Below are 18,484 nucleotides of genomic sequence, written 5' to 3' on the forward strand. Positions count from 1 at the left end.
TTTTTCTATGTACCATTTTTAAGTACACGCGTAAGAATAACTGTAACGTATACTCAAACCATTAGACTTATAACTGTATTGTATACTCAAACCATATAACTTATAACCGTAATCGAACAATAACAGTGCTTGAATTAGCAAACAATTAGAAGAGACTAGAGAGGGAAGTGTAAATGTGTAAAAAGTTATATTTAAATTAAATTTTAGAAACTATTACGATTCTAATCATAATGAACAACAAATATTGTGAACGTAAAATGTGCTATGTTGTACATGAGTCAGAGAGAAAAAATTACGCTGACATTCTATTAAGCATTTATTTTACCAAACCTTGTATGTATGAATATGATAAAGTATAATAAAATATTTGAACCCTCATAAAGTTGATAAAAGGATCTTAACAGACACTGAAAATGAAATAGAAATATCGAACAAATTTGTGGTTGACTTTGCAACTAGTATTGGGTTTAATATTTTAGTCAGAAGAGCTTATTTAACTTTTGTGCTACGTAATAATGTTATAATTCAACAGCTCAACTTAATGTGAGCAACATTTTTCTCGAGTAAAAATTTTACTGCTCGTTTTGTTGAACACTGTTGGAGCAGTTTAATTTACCTATATTCTCTAATACTTGATCAAGCATGATGGTTTTTAACTTTTAATAACTGTTCAACTTATAGATATAGGTACAATATAGTTAATTAATCAAAAGTATATTATTATATTTGTAAATAAAATATAATAATGTTGTATTTATTCAAAGTTTAAACAGCATATTGTATTATTGTATAATCTTCCGGCAAGGGTACGGGTAGTAAAATGAGCTGGTATTTCAATCGTGGCGACGTGTACGGCACGAAAAGAAGGTGAGGGCTACATTTCTTTCAAGACTGAAATTGCCAATTCCCGCACGAGCCACATGTGTTAATAATATTTTTCACACACTTATCATCTTATATAGATAGCAGGTAATACAATTTAATCAAATTAAATAAATAAATAATTATGATAATTTTATTCTAGCTCTATTTAGTATTAAAAATTAAGGTTGTATGTGATCCCTTCTAAGTAACAACGGGATGGTAGTTTCATTGAATTTCTAAAATATAATTGTTAATATAATTTCGTCATAATTCAAATTAATTTTTTTTTTTTGGACTATAAGCTCCCAAGAAATAATTTTTTTCAATCTCGCCTGTTAAAAATATAATTTATTTTACTTGTGGTGCGATCGTACACTCAACTGCGGAAACACTCTGAGTGTACGTACTAGCCAGCGTTGTTGGCTCCCGGATGGGTGAACACCTGGTTTTTTAACACGAGTTCCAAACCAACCATTCCTCCTTATAAAAAAAAAAACAGCTAGTGCCCATAGTTTCTGGACTTATAATTATTATTATTATTATTTTTTTTTATATTATTAAAAAAAAATATTTAACCCAATATTCTTAATTTGTACCTACTTACCTATAACTTATAAGTAGTTATACTTCTTGTAAAATATGATATTCTTGCTTTGAACATGTGCTGAACTTCCAAATATTTATGTGATTATTACTTTTAAGGCCGAATTCAATGCGTGGTTGTCAGCCTTTGATTAAGGCTTAATCAAATAGCTTAATCATAAAACTATTTGTGTGAGGTTTATTTTTTAAAACTCTTATATTTTTACCTTGATCTTATTTTATTGATATTGTACTGCAGGAGATATATTTTACTGGAATTATTACGATGGAGATTTTTTGACGCATCACTTGTAAATATTATCGTAATTTATATTAGTTCAATCAAAAAAACAATCTGTATTATATAACTATATATTATATAAGTATAAAATAAAATAATATATTTTGGATAGTATCTGACTAACATTAGTTGTAAATTTGTAGACGTGTATAGTAAAAGGAATATAATTATTAATGAAAACATTAAAATATACTTTATAGCCATATAGATCTCGGTATGTGTAATTTTTAATCCAATTAAATAATCGATCTGTTTAATGATATAAGTATATAACTAATAACAATACACACGATTAACGTAAAATAAATAATATTAATTAAAAATTATAATATGATTATTTAGCATATTTACCTAATGAACTTTGTAAATATAACTTCCTGTTTACGTATATAGTTACAGTATTTGTTCTATATATTATGATAAAATAAATTTCAGTTGATATTATATAATTTTACAAATTCACAATCACCACAGAAATACATAAAACGATAGATTCGAATGCCTAAAGAATAGAGCTGATTTATCACTGTTTTGTGTAATATTATTCATTGGATAAGAGGCATATATCGGTCGTGATAAAATAAATAAATAAATATTACGATTTATGACTATATTAGGTGGTATTGGTAGTAAGACTTGAAATCCGTTGCATCGCAATTTCTCTTAATCTGTTCTTTTGCACTTTGCCCGTTGCCGTCATCGGGAACCCATCCTTTTCAATGAATATGTATTTAGGTATTTTAAAATGGGAGATCTGAAAATAAAAAAAAATTACAAAAACAAAAACGTAATGAAGTGTATACCTCTGTGGAATGTGGTTCTATCAAATAAAAAACAAGCCACAACCCAAAAACAAACCTTTCCTTTGCTATACGCTTTTATGTCAGCTTCGGTAATTGTAACCCCTTCTTTGACGATGACGCTGGCACACACTTCTTCACCCATCCGATGGTCAGGTATACCGTATACCTGTAATAAACAGTGATTATTCGCATATCTTGTGCGTGTAAAATATGTATTAGAAGAATATTGGAATAATATTAAAAATTTATAAACATTATAATAATAGCCAATAGTACCTATATACAGCAATGGGGTGCGGTTTTTTAGCGTACAATTTTTGAGTTTATACACAGCATTTGACGGTAATATATTTCATCGACCATCATATTTTATCGTAAAGAGTATTAAAAATCAAAAACGATAAAATTTTTAAAGGTATACATTATATTATGAAAGTAGGTACCTACCTAGCAATAAGCAGAGCTAAACCTGAAATACACTTTATATTATTATGATTTATAGGTAAGTAGATATTAAAAAATACATTTATTTATAGTTCACGATTTATTTAAAAAACTGATGAGTTTAAATAAAAATATAAGTTAATTACTAATCTATTAAGATGAAATATTATTATTTTTTAGTTTAATTCTTCACTAAACGTTTTTCTAAAATTGTTTGTATCTCTACGAACATCATATTATAGCTTGTTCGTAATTGGTTCCCATTTTATAATTTATTCATATAGTTAACTAAAAAATTTCCAAAAATTTAACTAATTGTTAAAATATAGATACCTATAAACAAATTAAAATTTAATTCTATAAGTATCCACACAACATTACTAATCAGCATTCTGCTGTTGATTGATGTGAAATACATTTAATCTGTGTGACATCAGGGCTAACAAATCAAAAATTATTCGAATATATTTTGTGGGATGTGTCGAAATCAGAAGAAAAAATCATGTCAAACGTTTTTCGTTCTAGTAAAGTTACAAATATCATCGAGAATACAAATGATCACTGATCAAATTTTGATATTATACGCGATATACTTCAAGAATAAGTCTCCAGGTTTTCAGGTAAACTAAATAGTAAATACTTATGGTTAGGTTCTTCGTAACCGTAATTCTCCCCTCTACAAAAATACTGATAACAAATCTTTGTAAAAAATACGTTGTTAAATTAGTCAAATTACATTGCATTTATAAAAAAAAAATTATAATAGAACCTAGGTACTATGGATGACTGATAATTAACGGATTACATACCTAAATAATAATACTCAATTTATGGAATTTTTATTTTCCCAACTCGTAGTAAATATAATAAGTAGATATATGCATGTATAATTACTTGAACTTGTAAAATCGACGGATGAGATTCCAAAAAGTATTCTATTTCTTTGGGAAATAAGTTTTCACCACCACGGATGATCATTTCTTTTAATCTACCAACGTGATTGGCATATCCATCTTCGTACAAAACGAATTGATCTCTATACAATTATAAATAAAGCCTTAAACAATATAAACAATTTAGTATTTTATCACACTAACACACAGGCGTGGACTGGTAAAAAAGGGCTGACAAAAATGTTTGGGTCAAATTTAATATATATAGATGATGTATAATATGTATATTGAAAATACGTAAAAATCGTAAATATGTACCAAATCACAACAAATATTCAAACAAAATTGTTCAATATTAGATTAAAAACAAATTAGATCAAATATATTTTAGAGCAATGGTGGGCTCTATAGCATCCCAGCATCCCAGCCAGTACGTGCATGTAAACACATATATGTATACAATTGAATACCTGAGAGCAACGACAAAATATCTCCATATTGATCATATTTTGGTCAAAACTAGTATGGTCGTTTGGCATAAAAACCAGAAAAATTATTAAATAAAATTAATTAAAAATAATTAAACCAACTTATTTTATTATTATGTTGGCTGGAATTAAGTAAACAAATTAAAAACTGTGCTGGCTATTATACACATATTTGCATTACCTATTATAACGAAAGTATGTTTATTTTGTTAAGTTTTTTGTGACTTTCGGTTATTGTAATTTTGTACATAGTTATTAATTCTATTTATTTTATACTCATACTTTCAAACATGAATATAATATTTTTATTTAATACTTTTAGAGTCAATTTTTCGTTTAAATAGTTGTTTTAGGAAAATGTATTTTAATGTTTTCTTATTCAGTTATTGCAGGGAATTATTTTTCAGATACAAGAATATATCATAATAAGGCACGATTATATAATTCAGATGTATTGCTTTTTCTAAATATACAAATCATCAAGCTATGGTTTTATTGAAAAAAATTTAACTGGATTAAAAATGGTACGTGAATAAAATTTTAATTATATAAATAACGTTATAAAGCTTTGCAGGATAAAAGAAAAGCAATTGCCAGTTATAATAGTGGTAGTAGCCAGACTAGCCGGTATAGGTAAGCTATAAGTTTAATTTATTTTTAAAAATAATATGCAAGCTCAGCAATTTTGATGAAATCGATTACTCTTTTTTCTCGTCCGGAGCCGAATGCTTCTTTGAGTGAGGTATTATTTATATTTTATTGTGTTCGGGTCTTCTTACACATAAGAAAGAATCTGTGAGTCTAGTTTGTCCAACGCGTACTCTGGTAACCATGATTTCCTCGTGTCGTGTGAACTTTATTACTGAGTTTGATCATTTTTTGGTAGATGATAATTCTATTTGTTTAAGTTTATTGTTATTGTCGGTTTGTTTTTTCCAGGAATAATATTATTAACTGTAATTTACAACAATTAGCTATAAGTAGTATAGCGTAATACTATAGATAAAGTATACAATAATAGTAGCTATACCTACTTTATGTTTTTAATATAATGTATAATCTAAATTATGTATAGGTAGAAATATAATATTGCCGTGTTAAATTCAGTATATAACTAATTATTTATTTTGTGTATATAGAATACATTTATTTTGTAATTATTTTCTTTGGTCTCGCGTTAAGCGTTTTAAGGACTATCGATAACGATATCCACGTTTTGAATTTAATACGGTACAGGGGACATTGGGAGAATTGTGGTTAGCAAAAAGATACATTATTAAATCATCTTTATATGTATATTAATCTGCATTATTATATTGGCTGAAATAATGATATGACATAACACATTTCTTACGGTTTCTCAGTTTGTCTCATTTGAGTTGGCCGGCAGTTCACTCCCATTCTCCTCTTTGTGGAATAGGCCTACATGGGGACACCACAATAAAAAAAACGCGCCTCTTGCAATACCTCATGTGACATTAAATGCGACATATACATTGTCATCGTTTAATAAGCTAAGGTGGTGTGGAAACTTGCAATACATTACATTACAGTCTGCAGTAAATATTATGCTAAAATTACCAAACTAAATATTTATGGTTTTTATTAGAGAACATAATCCTATAATTTATTTTATTGTACAGTCGTTGTAGTAATAATACATACCAACACGACTAACTAGTTTTCTTTAATATAATATAATGTATACACATACACGATTATGTTTTCAGAATTTAGAACCCCTAATACTTCTATGCGTCAAAATATTCAATAATCATGTGCGCAGACTTTGTTTGCACTGTTTGCAGGGTACCTATAGGTATGCGGTTGATAAAATATGCCCCTCTCCCATAGATATAAATGATCCTAAAATTAATGAGAATGATATTTCATCTTACACTTTTGGTTACTTTAATTTGTTGATGTGCTCCCAAGCGTCTGCCTGCAGGGTATGCAAACGCATACCCTGCATACCCCGTGCGCATGCCTGTGGTCTGATATAAATATATTTTTTGTTAATTTTTAAAACGTGGCTCCTGAACAATTATATTAATATGTACTGGAGATATATATTGCCGTTGCTCTCATGCCTTCATTTAAACCCCTACTATACACAGATTGATCCTTTTATCGCAAGTATAGCCAATGCCATAGTGATATATACCATATTATGCACAACAAAAGAACCACCTTACAATATTCGAATAGACAATAGTTTACCCTGTGTGTAGCCACCCGTTCGAATCAATCGTCTCCTTTGTCTTCTCTTCATCGTTAAAGTAACCGTTCATGTTCAGGTACCCGCGAATCAACAATTCTCCAGGAGTTCCGAACGGTACCATATTGCCATTGGTATCGACCACTTTTGCCTAGAAATTAACAACACACGACGGTAATAATATTGTTCACATAATATCAACAATTGAGTAATCAATGATAATCTATTATAGTAGTAGCACGCAGCAAAGTTGAATTCACTGTTAATATGTAAGTTCGCAGTATACGTATCACGTATATAATATTATACCCTCATTGCATGCATGTAGGGTGGAGGAAGTGTGGAGAGACTGCAAACTACAGCAGATAACTAAAATGTAAGACAAACGCCTTCCCAAATGAGGTTAATTAATTATTAATTATAGCCCCTCCCCTATCAAGCGTTTATATCATAAATTTATATAAACATAAAATATAGTTAGTATACAGATATCATACTGACCTCCACGTGATCTTGTATGAAACCCATCGTTGTCTGTACTCGTTCATCTGAATCACTTAAGAAACTTTGAAACGTACATGGACTGGTTTCTGTCATCCCGAACAAACTCTGAAACGAACAAATTATATTATTAATATTAATTAAACCGTTTCAATTGTCGAGACTAAATTTCCACAACAAACTGAAAAAAAAGAAGTTATTTATAATCATTTTAAAATTAAGTACCAATATTTTAGCACGTGGAAACATTTTATTAAACTTAGTCATCAAGATCGGAGAACACGTGGCACCACCAGTTATTCCGTACTTTAAATTGTTGTCTTGTAATTTCGGCGAAAGTTTTTCGAAAACGGACATAATGTCAACGTATACAGTCGGCGTACCAAATAAAATTGTGCATCTAAAATAACAAAGTGGTAATATTCGTGTTAATAGTTAGGTTGGATATTATTATATAATTAAGAATATACCGTTTTATATTATATCCAAATCATGAATAATACTAACTAGAATAATTACAATTAGAAAAATAAAATTTTAAATTAACTAGTATTTTTTAAAACTAAAATAAAATAGCATTTTCTAACTTTTCTTCGGTAAGAACATCGACCGTGGCTTTTGGGTCAAAGTGGGCTGACGGTAAAACAATAGTTGATTTGGTAATCATAGGTCCAAGAGCACCGATTGATAAACCCGAAGCGTGAAATAAAGGCATTGGATTGCAGAATTTATTTATTTTTCCCTATATACGCATATAATATTCACAGTATTAGATGGGTTGGTTGTAATATAATATAATAATCATAATCAGACAAATTTTAAAAATATTTCTCATAATTATATACTTTACTGTTGTCATCGTTGATCCCTAAGCGCTTCATTATAGAGTAGGCGTTGTTCATTAGACCAAAGTGATTTAATAATGCTGCTTTTGGTTTACCAGTGGTACCCTAAAAATAATTTCAATTAATAAATTGAAAAATGCTGTTTTTTTAGGTTTTAAAACGCTTAAACTATATGTGCAATGTGCACTGTTCCAGTCATGAGAATCATATTTAAGATCTATACTGTGCAACAAAATCACTTAGAATGTTTATCTTTTCAATACGTCCCTATAATAAATTTACATTTAAATTAAACACTTTCACAATTGAATTTAATATTAATTTATAATATAATATTATAAATTTTACAAATTATCTACTCAATCTTACTCATTTTTATGATAAGTCTCTTATTTTGGTATGTATTTGTGACGACGATAGATAAAATAACACTGATCGCGCGGGTAAAACTTTATTAATCGATTATTTGTACAAAAAATACCGATGTATCACACAATCATAATAATATCATAGAGTAATAGAATATAGTTTAATATAAACATAAACGGTTAACTGTTTTACTTACTGAAGTAAACTGAATAATACATCCTTCGTCTGGTTGAACATTAGGAATGCTATAATTTGAATTGAAGCCCAAGTCAAAAAATGTTTGTAAATTATAGGCACCGCTATAACAAATTCCATTATATACAATATTAAACATTTTATTGTATATTACGATACTAATTGCTATCATAATTTGACGCTAACTTTATATGGTTTTCTGAATCAAAAATAACTGATTTAAGCGTGGGCAACACTTTCGACTTGATCGGTGTATTAGATGGTCGCTTCCAAATATCCGGATCGACCTTCTCTAATATTTGAGGATAATTTTGGGTCTTGAATTTCTCTAAGACCAATAGACACTTTACGTCAGCCAGTGTTAAAGTATGTTTCACTTCGTCACTCTGATATGCAGGGTTTATGTTTACCTGCAATCATAATAATATAAAATATATATGTATAGACGTTGATCATAAGCAACACAATACCACATTACACCTCTACCAACTATAATTTATTTATTATACTGTTACCTATCAATCAGTGCCGTATCCAGGGGGTGTCTCAGGTGAGATATTTTCATATCATAGTAATAAATAATAGTATGTGTAATGTGTATATATATGTTAATAATTATGAATGTTTAAACCCCCCCCCCCCCCCGAAAACAAATAACAAATCCTGAGTACGGCACTGCTATCAATTTTATGCTATAATATTACTGTAAATATAAACGATAACGTACTAAGGGGTGGAGCTTAGTAAACGGTGGTTAATGAATTGAAATGCCAAAACACCCTAATTTTATTGTTCTAATTTGTAATGGTTTGGCACAACCCCATATTTATTTATTTATATATTTTTGATAGCCTATACTATAAAGTTTTTTTTTTTATTGATTTTAAATATGAACTCCAGATGAGACGTTTTTAGTCTAAGATCAGGCTAAATATTTAATTTCAGTCTAAATTGGAATTTCTATTACCCCGAGGCCCAAAGTGAAGGTCATGAAAAAAAAACTGTTATTTTTTAACAATAAATAACTACCAAAATCAGTCCCAGGCGAGCTGTCGCGATAATCGCCGTTAAGTATAACACACAATTGGGCATCCATATTCCAACCCGGTCCCCGTGATTGAGTCCAATGGCATTAAAGCTCCTGCACAGCTTGTCCACCTGTGAAAAAAAAATATGAATCAATTAACATGCACGCTTACAGTATTATGCGAGTACACATTTTTCTGCGTGTTGAGTGTCGTGCCCAGCTGTATTTAATATAATGGGTGTAAATTGTAAATATATGTAGGTAGGTAACGATAATAATATAATCTAGGACAAATCAAAACTGTCGCTTTCAATGAAACCGATAGTAATATTGTGTTATTTAGTTTACGCTAACCTCGGAAGCCATTGCGGCGAACGTGTATCGTTTGTTCTCATGTCGACTAACTAAGAACTCTCGGTCAGGATTCTGTTGCACGACGTCATTGAAAACTCCTCCAATCGTATAAGCTTTGAGTGGGTCACTGGAGGCCCCGCACACGTAGCTGTACTTCGACCAATGATTATTTCTTGTAAATCTATGATAATTGAAGAAAAACGCAAACGATGAATTAGGAAAAATTATATTGTACAAGATTATTACTGGATTATAATAATTTAATATTATTTTTGTTTAATACACTAAAAATTCCAGATTGCACGAAAAATCAATAAATATTTAACTGAACCAATAGGGAGGTGAAGATGTCTTACATATGAGTTAGTGGTCCATTAAGTTAATTAATTTTCTTATGCAACTCGACATAAGCGGCCGTGTTTATACAACTTGTGTCTACTGCAGTGGCGTAATTAGGAATTTGTCTTAGAGGGGGATAAACATTTTTTTCCACACAAAATATTTGGATTTTCATGTACAATATCTAGGAAAACTATTTCATCAAAAATTCTTAAACTAATATATATGTACACAAAATGTATTAATAAATGTGCTTTAAAATTCTACACAATTTAGTACCTATACAATATTATAATAATTTCTTCAAAATGTACATTTTGAATATATTAGAATTAAAATTTACTTTTAAATTAAATAATAATTTATAGATTTCTTGATATTAATTATATTTAATATATTTCGTCGTGATGTCAGCACGATAAAACATATAATTCCATAAGCTTCAAATTAATATATTATAAATATACACATTATATAGGCTCTAGGGGGGATATATCCCCCTCATCCCCCCCCCCCCTTAATCACGCCCCTGGTCTACTGTAATATTAAGTAGTAAAAAAGATTAAGCCTTTTTTCCGTTATATTACAATTAATGATACAACATCATAATGGATAATTAACTATTAATAAAACCAACTATCATTTTTTTTCTGTTCTGTGTCTTGAGTAAACATGTTTAAATTATTAAGAAGCTCGATCACACTCCTTATTTTAAAACTTTCAGACAAATCACCAAATCTACCTTCTATTTAAGTAATTAATAATTCCTTACGTTACTTGGTACAAATACATTATATCCTTCACGTTTGAACGTTCCCGTCATATCAGTAATACCTGCACTTAAATGTAAATAAATATCTAGCAAAAAAAAAAAAAAAAAAAACACGTGTTGTGATATACCAATTACTAATGCAGTACCTAACCTACGACCATACAGTTCACTCAAATGGCAGATTATTTTTTAATTATATAATAAATTCGAAACTCGCGGCGACAATAATAATAATTTATATTAATAGCAACTATTATTATTATTATTCTATTATCAGCATTATCTATACATTATACAACGCGTTTTACAATGATCATACAATGGTCATACAAGTAGGTATACCTTGAAGGTGTAATACACCTTATTTTAGGGTGGTTTATTTAATCGTTCAAAGATTAAAACTGTTTTCATTCATTATATTATGTTGCACGAAAAAACCATAGACTTAAAGACCTAGAGGTCATGGCCACTCGTTCTAAAATGACCTACTTAGTTGCGTGGTAAACATTATAGACTAGTACATTTAACTGAAAAAAAATCCAATGGTCTAAAAAGTCGGAGGGTGACGCATGATAAGTACTATAATATTATACCCTCTATATTCGGTAACATATTTTAGCAGTTAAACACTTCTGCTTGATATTCGTATTTGCTGGGTTTACAAAAAATTACAATTTGAAATAGAAAACAAATCAACATGCTCAGTTAATAGTTAATAGTACTTATGATGTGCCTACTGCCTACGCGACGTAATGCGTGAGAAATTATGTAACTGATCATATTATTGACTTCACATGAGATTTTGGACATTTGTTGGCAAACTATACTTCTCCTGTCTCCTAAATTGTGTTGTACTGAATTGATACAGTGATTGTATAAAGCGTTTTGTTACGGCTTTAATTATTTTATAGTCGATTGCATAAACGTTATGTTTGAATAATTATTAAACTACAAAAAGCTAATAATAAAAAAAAGAAAAAATTCTTATATATAATATATGTATAATTTTATAGTAAATTATAAACAATTGGCGATTGCAGCGATAATAATAATAACAGTTTTGAGATGTTTTGAAGACTTCGAAACGGATATTGTAATACATATTCAAAATAAATAATAATACTCTGTACATTTGAATATCAACAATTGTAAAATAAATATAATATATAGTTCAATTTAATACTTACATTGTATATCTATTAATAGCACGTAATCCTTTTAGATTCATTATTTTAAACAACGAGCAGTTAGTCATTTTGTCAATGATTCCAAACCCCTACAACGAAAAAAAAATTGTTTGAATGGTATAACTGTACATACAATTTTAAAAACTAATTCGTATTTTACCTCTTTCTATTCCATATAATAATAATATAATGCTGTGTATCTATAGACGTTATGAAATGTATTATCAAGTATCTGTTTTATTTAATAATCTGAAAATAATATACTTTATAATGTTATTATATCATCACTGATATTGAAAAAATATATACTCAATAATAAACATAAGCTGCAGGTTCAACATTAACATTAAGTAGGTAAATGAAAAAAGGACTGAATTAATTTGATCATGGTGAATGCAAGAGGCAAGTAAGTGAAAGTTTTGAGGTTAGTTGATTGACAATATTTTATTGCATAGTATTTTATTAGATACTTAAGTATACTTATAGAATATAATTATACATTTAAGATGTTTTTATGATACCTACAAAAAAATAAAATAAAAATATACATGAACGAAAAAAAAACATATATAGGTGTACAGTTCTGAGTTTCTGACCGAGTTTTACTTTTTAAACGTTCGTGTTCGCGATTTTATCTAAATGAATATACGTGTATACAACTGTAAAATAAAGTGTTTTACTTTTAAGATTTATTCATATATTATAAACAATAGAGAACGAAAGTAGAAATAGTTACATTTATTCAATGAAAATCCAAACGTATTCAGATTGATTTTTATAATATTGCAGGAAGTTAAATTAAACAATTCAAAAGATTTAAAAATGTTCTCTGCCCCCTCCCCCCCTCCATTGACTATATCGAATTGTTAGTAGCAGACTTATCGAAATTAATTTACTATGTAGGAAAGAGGATTAAATGAGATTACATTTTATTTTATTTTCAGTGAAGATATAGCATACTAATACGAGTGCCAATAAAACGTATGGTGTTAACATTTTTCTAGATTTCTATAATACATTATTATTTATTACTGTTATTAGTTATTACTTAGTATAAGTTATCACAAACTTCTTAATTATCGTTTCGATAAATGTGCAACTATTATTTTTAAAGGTTTAATAATTATTGTTGATAGTAAAAACATGAGCTGGTTATCAATCCACATACAAACAATGCTGTACCTAATATTAATAATGTAATATAAACATATTATATAACATTATTATAGAAGGTAGAACGCACTGTATGCACAATTGTTTACTAAAAATACGGTTAGCCGGAAAACGATAAAGAGCTGATTAATATTCCAACTAAAACTTTTACTTATTTATTACTACGGTATGATCCTTAAAAATAAAATATTTAATAATATAAGTTTTTTAAATTATTTTTACTATCGTTATGCGCAAAGATCTAAATTCATCATTAAATAATATTTTATTATCGTTGTTTATGTTAAAATATAGCTATAGCTATAGCCGGTTTAATTACCTACCTATAATATTTTTGATATCTTAACGATTTAAATATTTTTACAGTTCAAAATTCTCAGTGATTTATGTTAATTACATTAATTAATATGCGTGTCAATAATTTATTGGGGGGAAATCATGTTGGTGCAGAAGTTCATTCAGCAATATAATCAAATTTAATTTATGCTAGTGTTTTATATATAATTATAGTTAACATCAGTGTTTTGAAAATCATATTTTACGAACAAAAAATAAGTCTAAGTTAGTAATGCGAGTTATTGTGTTTGAAAATATCCCATTCGAAACTAGTAACATTTGTTACATTATAGGTATCAAATGTGTTAGATGGTTTTGAATAAACGATGATATTGTTAATAGCACCATTATTCGTCGGTATTTAAATTTATTCAATTGTTTCGTATTATGACCAAATTATTTTAATATTATGTAAAGTGGTTCTCAAGAATTTAATTAACAATTTGTAAGCTCGATCAATAATTAGTATAATGTTAGGTGTATAATTAATCTTCACGATTTTTTATTTGTATTTATATGTATTTATTTTTTCTTTTAACTAAGGCCCACAGTATTTCAATAGAATAAAATATTAAAATAAATAATTATATAATATACAGATATTGTTTGTAGTTAAATATAATATACAAGCAATAATTTAAATGATAAATAAAGTATTTTTATTTTAAAGTTTAGTTTTGTCTAAAATCGCTAAATTATAATAAATGTATTAAACTATAAACCTACAGTAACTTAAAATATAATATAGTACAGTTTTGTTATTATTATATCGAAATTGGTAGTTAAGCGGAACAAGTAAAATAATAAACCACACTATAAACAATGAACAAAATACATTATATCTTATAATATTCGTGTTTCCTTACATAAAATCCTTCATCGCACACGTGACGATATTGTATATAGGCGTATATATTATATTATTATCTAGATACCTATAAAATGTAACACAGCTGGGGTGAAAGTTGATCATTTTAAACAATAAAAATAATAATAACAATATAAAGTATGATGGTTGCTCAGGTTTGTAGATCAAATAACAATAAAAGGGTAGTACCTACTACCTATATTATCCTAAAACAAAAACAAAAAAACAGCTCTTATTATAATATTAACTGCTGTATAATAATAGTGTATTGTGATATTGCATTCAGTATTTACGGCTTACGCATTTACCTATACGTTTCAAACTATACACCCGATGTTACACTACTCGTATTATACTTCTATATAAACATTATCTACATTATTGACTATTGTGTAGGTACACTATGCATTTCTGTGCTTTTTGCAGTTAATCGCAGAATACAAGGTCGATAACATCATATATATAAGGGCATGGCATTGAGAGAAATCAATGCGAAAACAATAAACAATAGTTAATAACAATATATATTATGCATAGTTTTATATCATTATAATATTAGGTATTAGGACTATATAATGTTATTGTACCTCCATTACTATATTTATTACATGTTATAATGAGTGGATACACATAGGCAAATAAAGGTGTATAATATTCTAAACGACAGGTAATAATTAGTTCGATTTTATGTACATAAACCATCATAATGTATAGCAAAATTTAAAGCATAAAGTTATTATAATAACATAATAATTGAATGATGTAACCTCTTCGTCTATTCGAGATGTTTTGCTCTATATTATAATATACGAATACTGCACGTGGTTGGGGAGAGGTGCATCCGGTATACACATACAAACCGAACGCAACTATAGAGTATAGGTATAGGACAAGTAGGTATAACTGGTATTATGCGTTATTAAATATTTTTTTATAACACGTCAAATTTTATAAGTATAACACATTCACATATACTATATTATAATATTATATGCGATATACCTACCTACTTAATAAGTAACAACGGTAAAATATTATGTAAATATACGCAAAGAATCGCGATTCGACGTATATAGATATATTATATGTCGTAGATATAATATTATACTCACGAATACGTAATATTATTATTATTATGTATAGGTAGTATGATATTCGACGTACCGACCGGGTAATCGTTTGTTTGAACGCACGAAACGCTTGGGGGTTGTCAAAGTTTAATTTCTTCGGGGGTGCCTTGTGCACACCACGCGCCGTTCGGGTGCATAGCAGGGGATACGCTATGATATACATACATGTGCGTATATATTATAATATATCATATATATATATATATATATATATATTCATAATATAAAAGTGTATGTTATGTATAATGAACATACCAGCTATAACGACAATATATATACGGAATGATATCAAGCTCGGATTATACTTGTAGCTGTCAAACATTGCATGCGTATCGAGGGACGGTTTCCTGTAATTGCATGTTATTAGGCCTTCGAAACAAAAATTATTGACAAAACAACACGTACATTTAAAACACTTTCGTATTTCCGGATGAATTTTCGGATAATACAATAATATTGCAGTTATTGTTAAAAAGTATTATGCATCATACTATTATTATACTATATGACTGCGGCGCCCTAAAAAATTGTTTAAAAAGTAAGGTCCCATTAAGTCACAAAAAACTGGAGCTTAGCATCTCCTTGTTCAAATGTTTACAGTTGCGTCGATGTGACAGTGCAATATTCCACCTATATACCTACCTAATTTATACTGGTTACTTATATTTTTATCAATATAATGTTATAGTTTAGTACGTGTCGATCTAATCACTGCGCGTTCAATACAGATGATGAAATAATCTCGAAAGCAAGGTGATTAGGTCCGCGCCTGTTTTTAGACTCTGTGTGAAACGATTGATGTACTAGTGTGTGTGTATGTTGTTTTATGCCGTTTTATACACACGTACGTTTTAGTATAGAAAAGTGTTTTAATCTTCTACTCCGAGAGTGGTTTCTGGTAAAATATAATTGATAAACTATATTAGGCGACCACCGAAAGTAAAACTACCTAGTACTTTTTGAAATTATTTTGGAAAAACAAAAAGAAAAATGGGAATTTTCACGCTAAACCCATTTTAAGGTTAAATCCCTATCGTAATTGTTTATTAATTTTAATTCATGATTCAAAAACTTTAAGACTTGAAATTTATGAATGATGTGACTATTGCAATAACTCATTTACTTAATGACAAGGTACCGGCTTGACACATACACTATGAAGTGAAGCGAGTTTCCGGATATTTTTTTTAGAACTGGTTGACTGAGATAGCTAATAATATTATCAAACCCAAACCAACGAAAATAGAGGTATAATTGTATAGGCCATTGACCGCAATATTATTTTACAGAAATTAAATATTAAGATAAGTATTATGAAATCGAATATATTATTATAATCCCTATTGTTATACCTATTAAGGTATTACGATAATTATAATTATTAGTTGTAATATTTTTAGTTATGTTATATTTAAATTTATTTAAAAAAAATTTAAATTATTTTTTGTAGTAGTGTTAATTTTAATTTATGATTATTTGATAACAATTGACAATTTTATTCTGAATATTATACCTAAACACGTATACAATATTTCTCCACCTCCGACTAATTTATATTATGTATTCTAATGTGTATATAGATATCACCTTCTAATTCAGTATGTCATTATGATTAATTGAATGAAATGGAACTATGGGAGTAAGCCTTTTTTTCATTTTAAAACTTATATAAATGCGCTAGATTTATCACGCGTGCTGCTTTTTCGCCGAATCTAGCACACGAATATGATAGTCGGACTTATAATCTAGGTATTTATAACAATATAATGTATCCAGTGAAGCAAATTCGATATCATTATGATTTATGGCGATGTATGATGGTTATTAGTTCTAAAAGACTATACACTACTCCTGCCCGGTAATATGTATATTATATATATTTATATATACGAAGCACATGGGAAATTACATAATAAGTAATAACATACATAGCATTATTTATAAGTAGGTACTTACCTAGTTACCTATATCGATCTGCAAAATGTACAATGTTTTTCGTTCGAAAATCCCGTCATTGTTTAATGAAGCATTGTGCACGAACTGATATAGTTGAAATGCACTCATGAAAAATTATTCATATGATAAATTGCTATACTAAATCTGAAACAATTATCAATAAAAAAATGTAAAAATTTATTAGTCTAACCATCAATCATTTATTTATACATGACTGACTAGCGTTTCCTAGTTAAGACATTTAAGTACTTTACCCGTGGTTATACATATCTACTTTTACTAACTATATACTGATTACTGATTAGCTTCAGCCGTCATTTATCAATATAATACACTTACCTATATTAATACGTGCAGTATGAATGTACAGTTTTAATCTAGGTAATATTATTGATAAGAAATAAATAATAATATAAAAAAAGTAATTTTATACTAGTTATTGGAATATAATAGGTGAAAGGATAACATTTCACGAACACCATAGTCCAGAAGTATATTCTTAATTTAATTCAACTACTTACTAGGTACCTATATGGTTTTTATTTCGGTCTATCAATTATCAAGTATACTAACACAAAAAAAAAACAATTAAAAATTAACAAAAATATAAAATTACCTACTATAAAATATGTTCGTTATAATTAGGGGTTAGGATATTTATGCACTAAAAAATGTATAAATATGTATGCAGTAAAAATCAGCTAAATATGCATGAAAAATTTGAAAAATATGCATTCAAAAATAAAGAAATTTTTGGACAAAAAATTCAATAAACATTTATTATTATAGACAAATTGAAAAAACTGAAAAAAATTAAATAAAAAAAAAAAAAATTAAAA

The 18,484-nt window shown here is 28.2% G+C and overlaps 1 protein-coding gene across 6 annotated transcripts; it reads right to left on the reverse strand.

Annotated features, from left to right (window-relative positions):
* Nucleotides 1–1,802: 1,802 nt before the first annotated feature.
* On the reverse strand, nucleotides 1,803–17,888 carry LOC107169584 (medium-chain acyl-CoA ligase ACSF2, mitochondrial-like). 6 transcript variants are annotated; one of them, XM_089225744.1, is made up of 16 exons: nucleotides 17,865–17,888; nucleotides 17,646–17,789; nucleotides 12,343–12,431; nucleotides 12,183–12,271; nucleotides 9,885–10,065; nucleotides 9,533–9,661; nucleotides 8,690–8,913; nucleotides 8,505–8,607; nucleotides 7,940–8,044; nucleotides 7,682–7,836; nucleotides 7,320–7,494; nucleotides 7,095–7,202; nucleotides 6,596–6,744; nucleotides 3,889–4,030; nucleotides 2,606–2,716; nucleotides 1,803–2,501 (listed from the first exon to the last, which is right to left on the reverse strand). In XM_089225744.1, exons 4-16 carry the CDS (start codon nucleotides 12,248–12,250, stop codon nucleotides 2,361–2,363), a joined length of 1,791 nt encoding a protein of 596 aa, XP_089081870.1. In that variant the 5' UTR covers nucleotides 12,251–12,271; nucleotides 12,343–12,431; nucleotides 17,646–17,789; nucleotides 17,865–17,888; the 3' UTR covers nucleotides 1,803–2,360. The 6 variants fall into 6 exon arrangements, with proteins under 6 accessions (XP_089081870.1, XP_089081872.1, XP_089081869.1 ...); XM_089225746.1 differs by lacking the exon at nucleotides 17,865–17,888 and having other exon boundaries at nucleotides 17,654–17,849; XM_089225743.1 differs by lacking the exon at nucleotides 17,865–17,888 and having other exon boundaries at nucleotides 17,646–17,849.
* Nucleotides 17,889–18,484: the final 596 nt, after the last annotated feature.

The sequence above is a fragment of the Diuraphis noxia genome, unplaced genomic scaffold, assembly GCF_037042655.1.
Source record: "Diuraphis noxia isolate RWA-SAM2 unplaced genomic scaffold, SU_Dnox_SAM2 contig0004, whole genome shotgun sequence".
NCBI classification, from domain to species: domain Eukaryota; kingdom Metazoa; phylum Arthropoda; class Insecta; order Hemiptera; family Aphididae; genus Diuraphis; species Diuraphis noxia.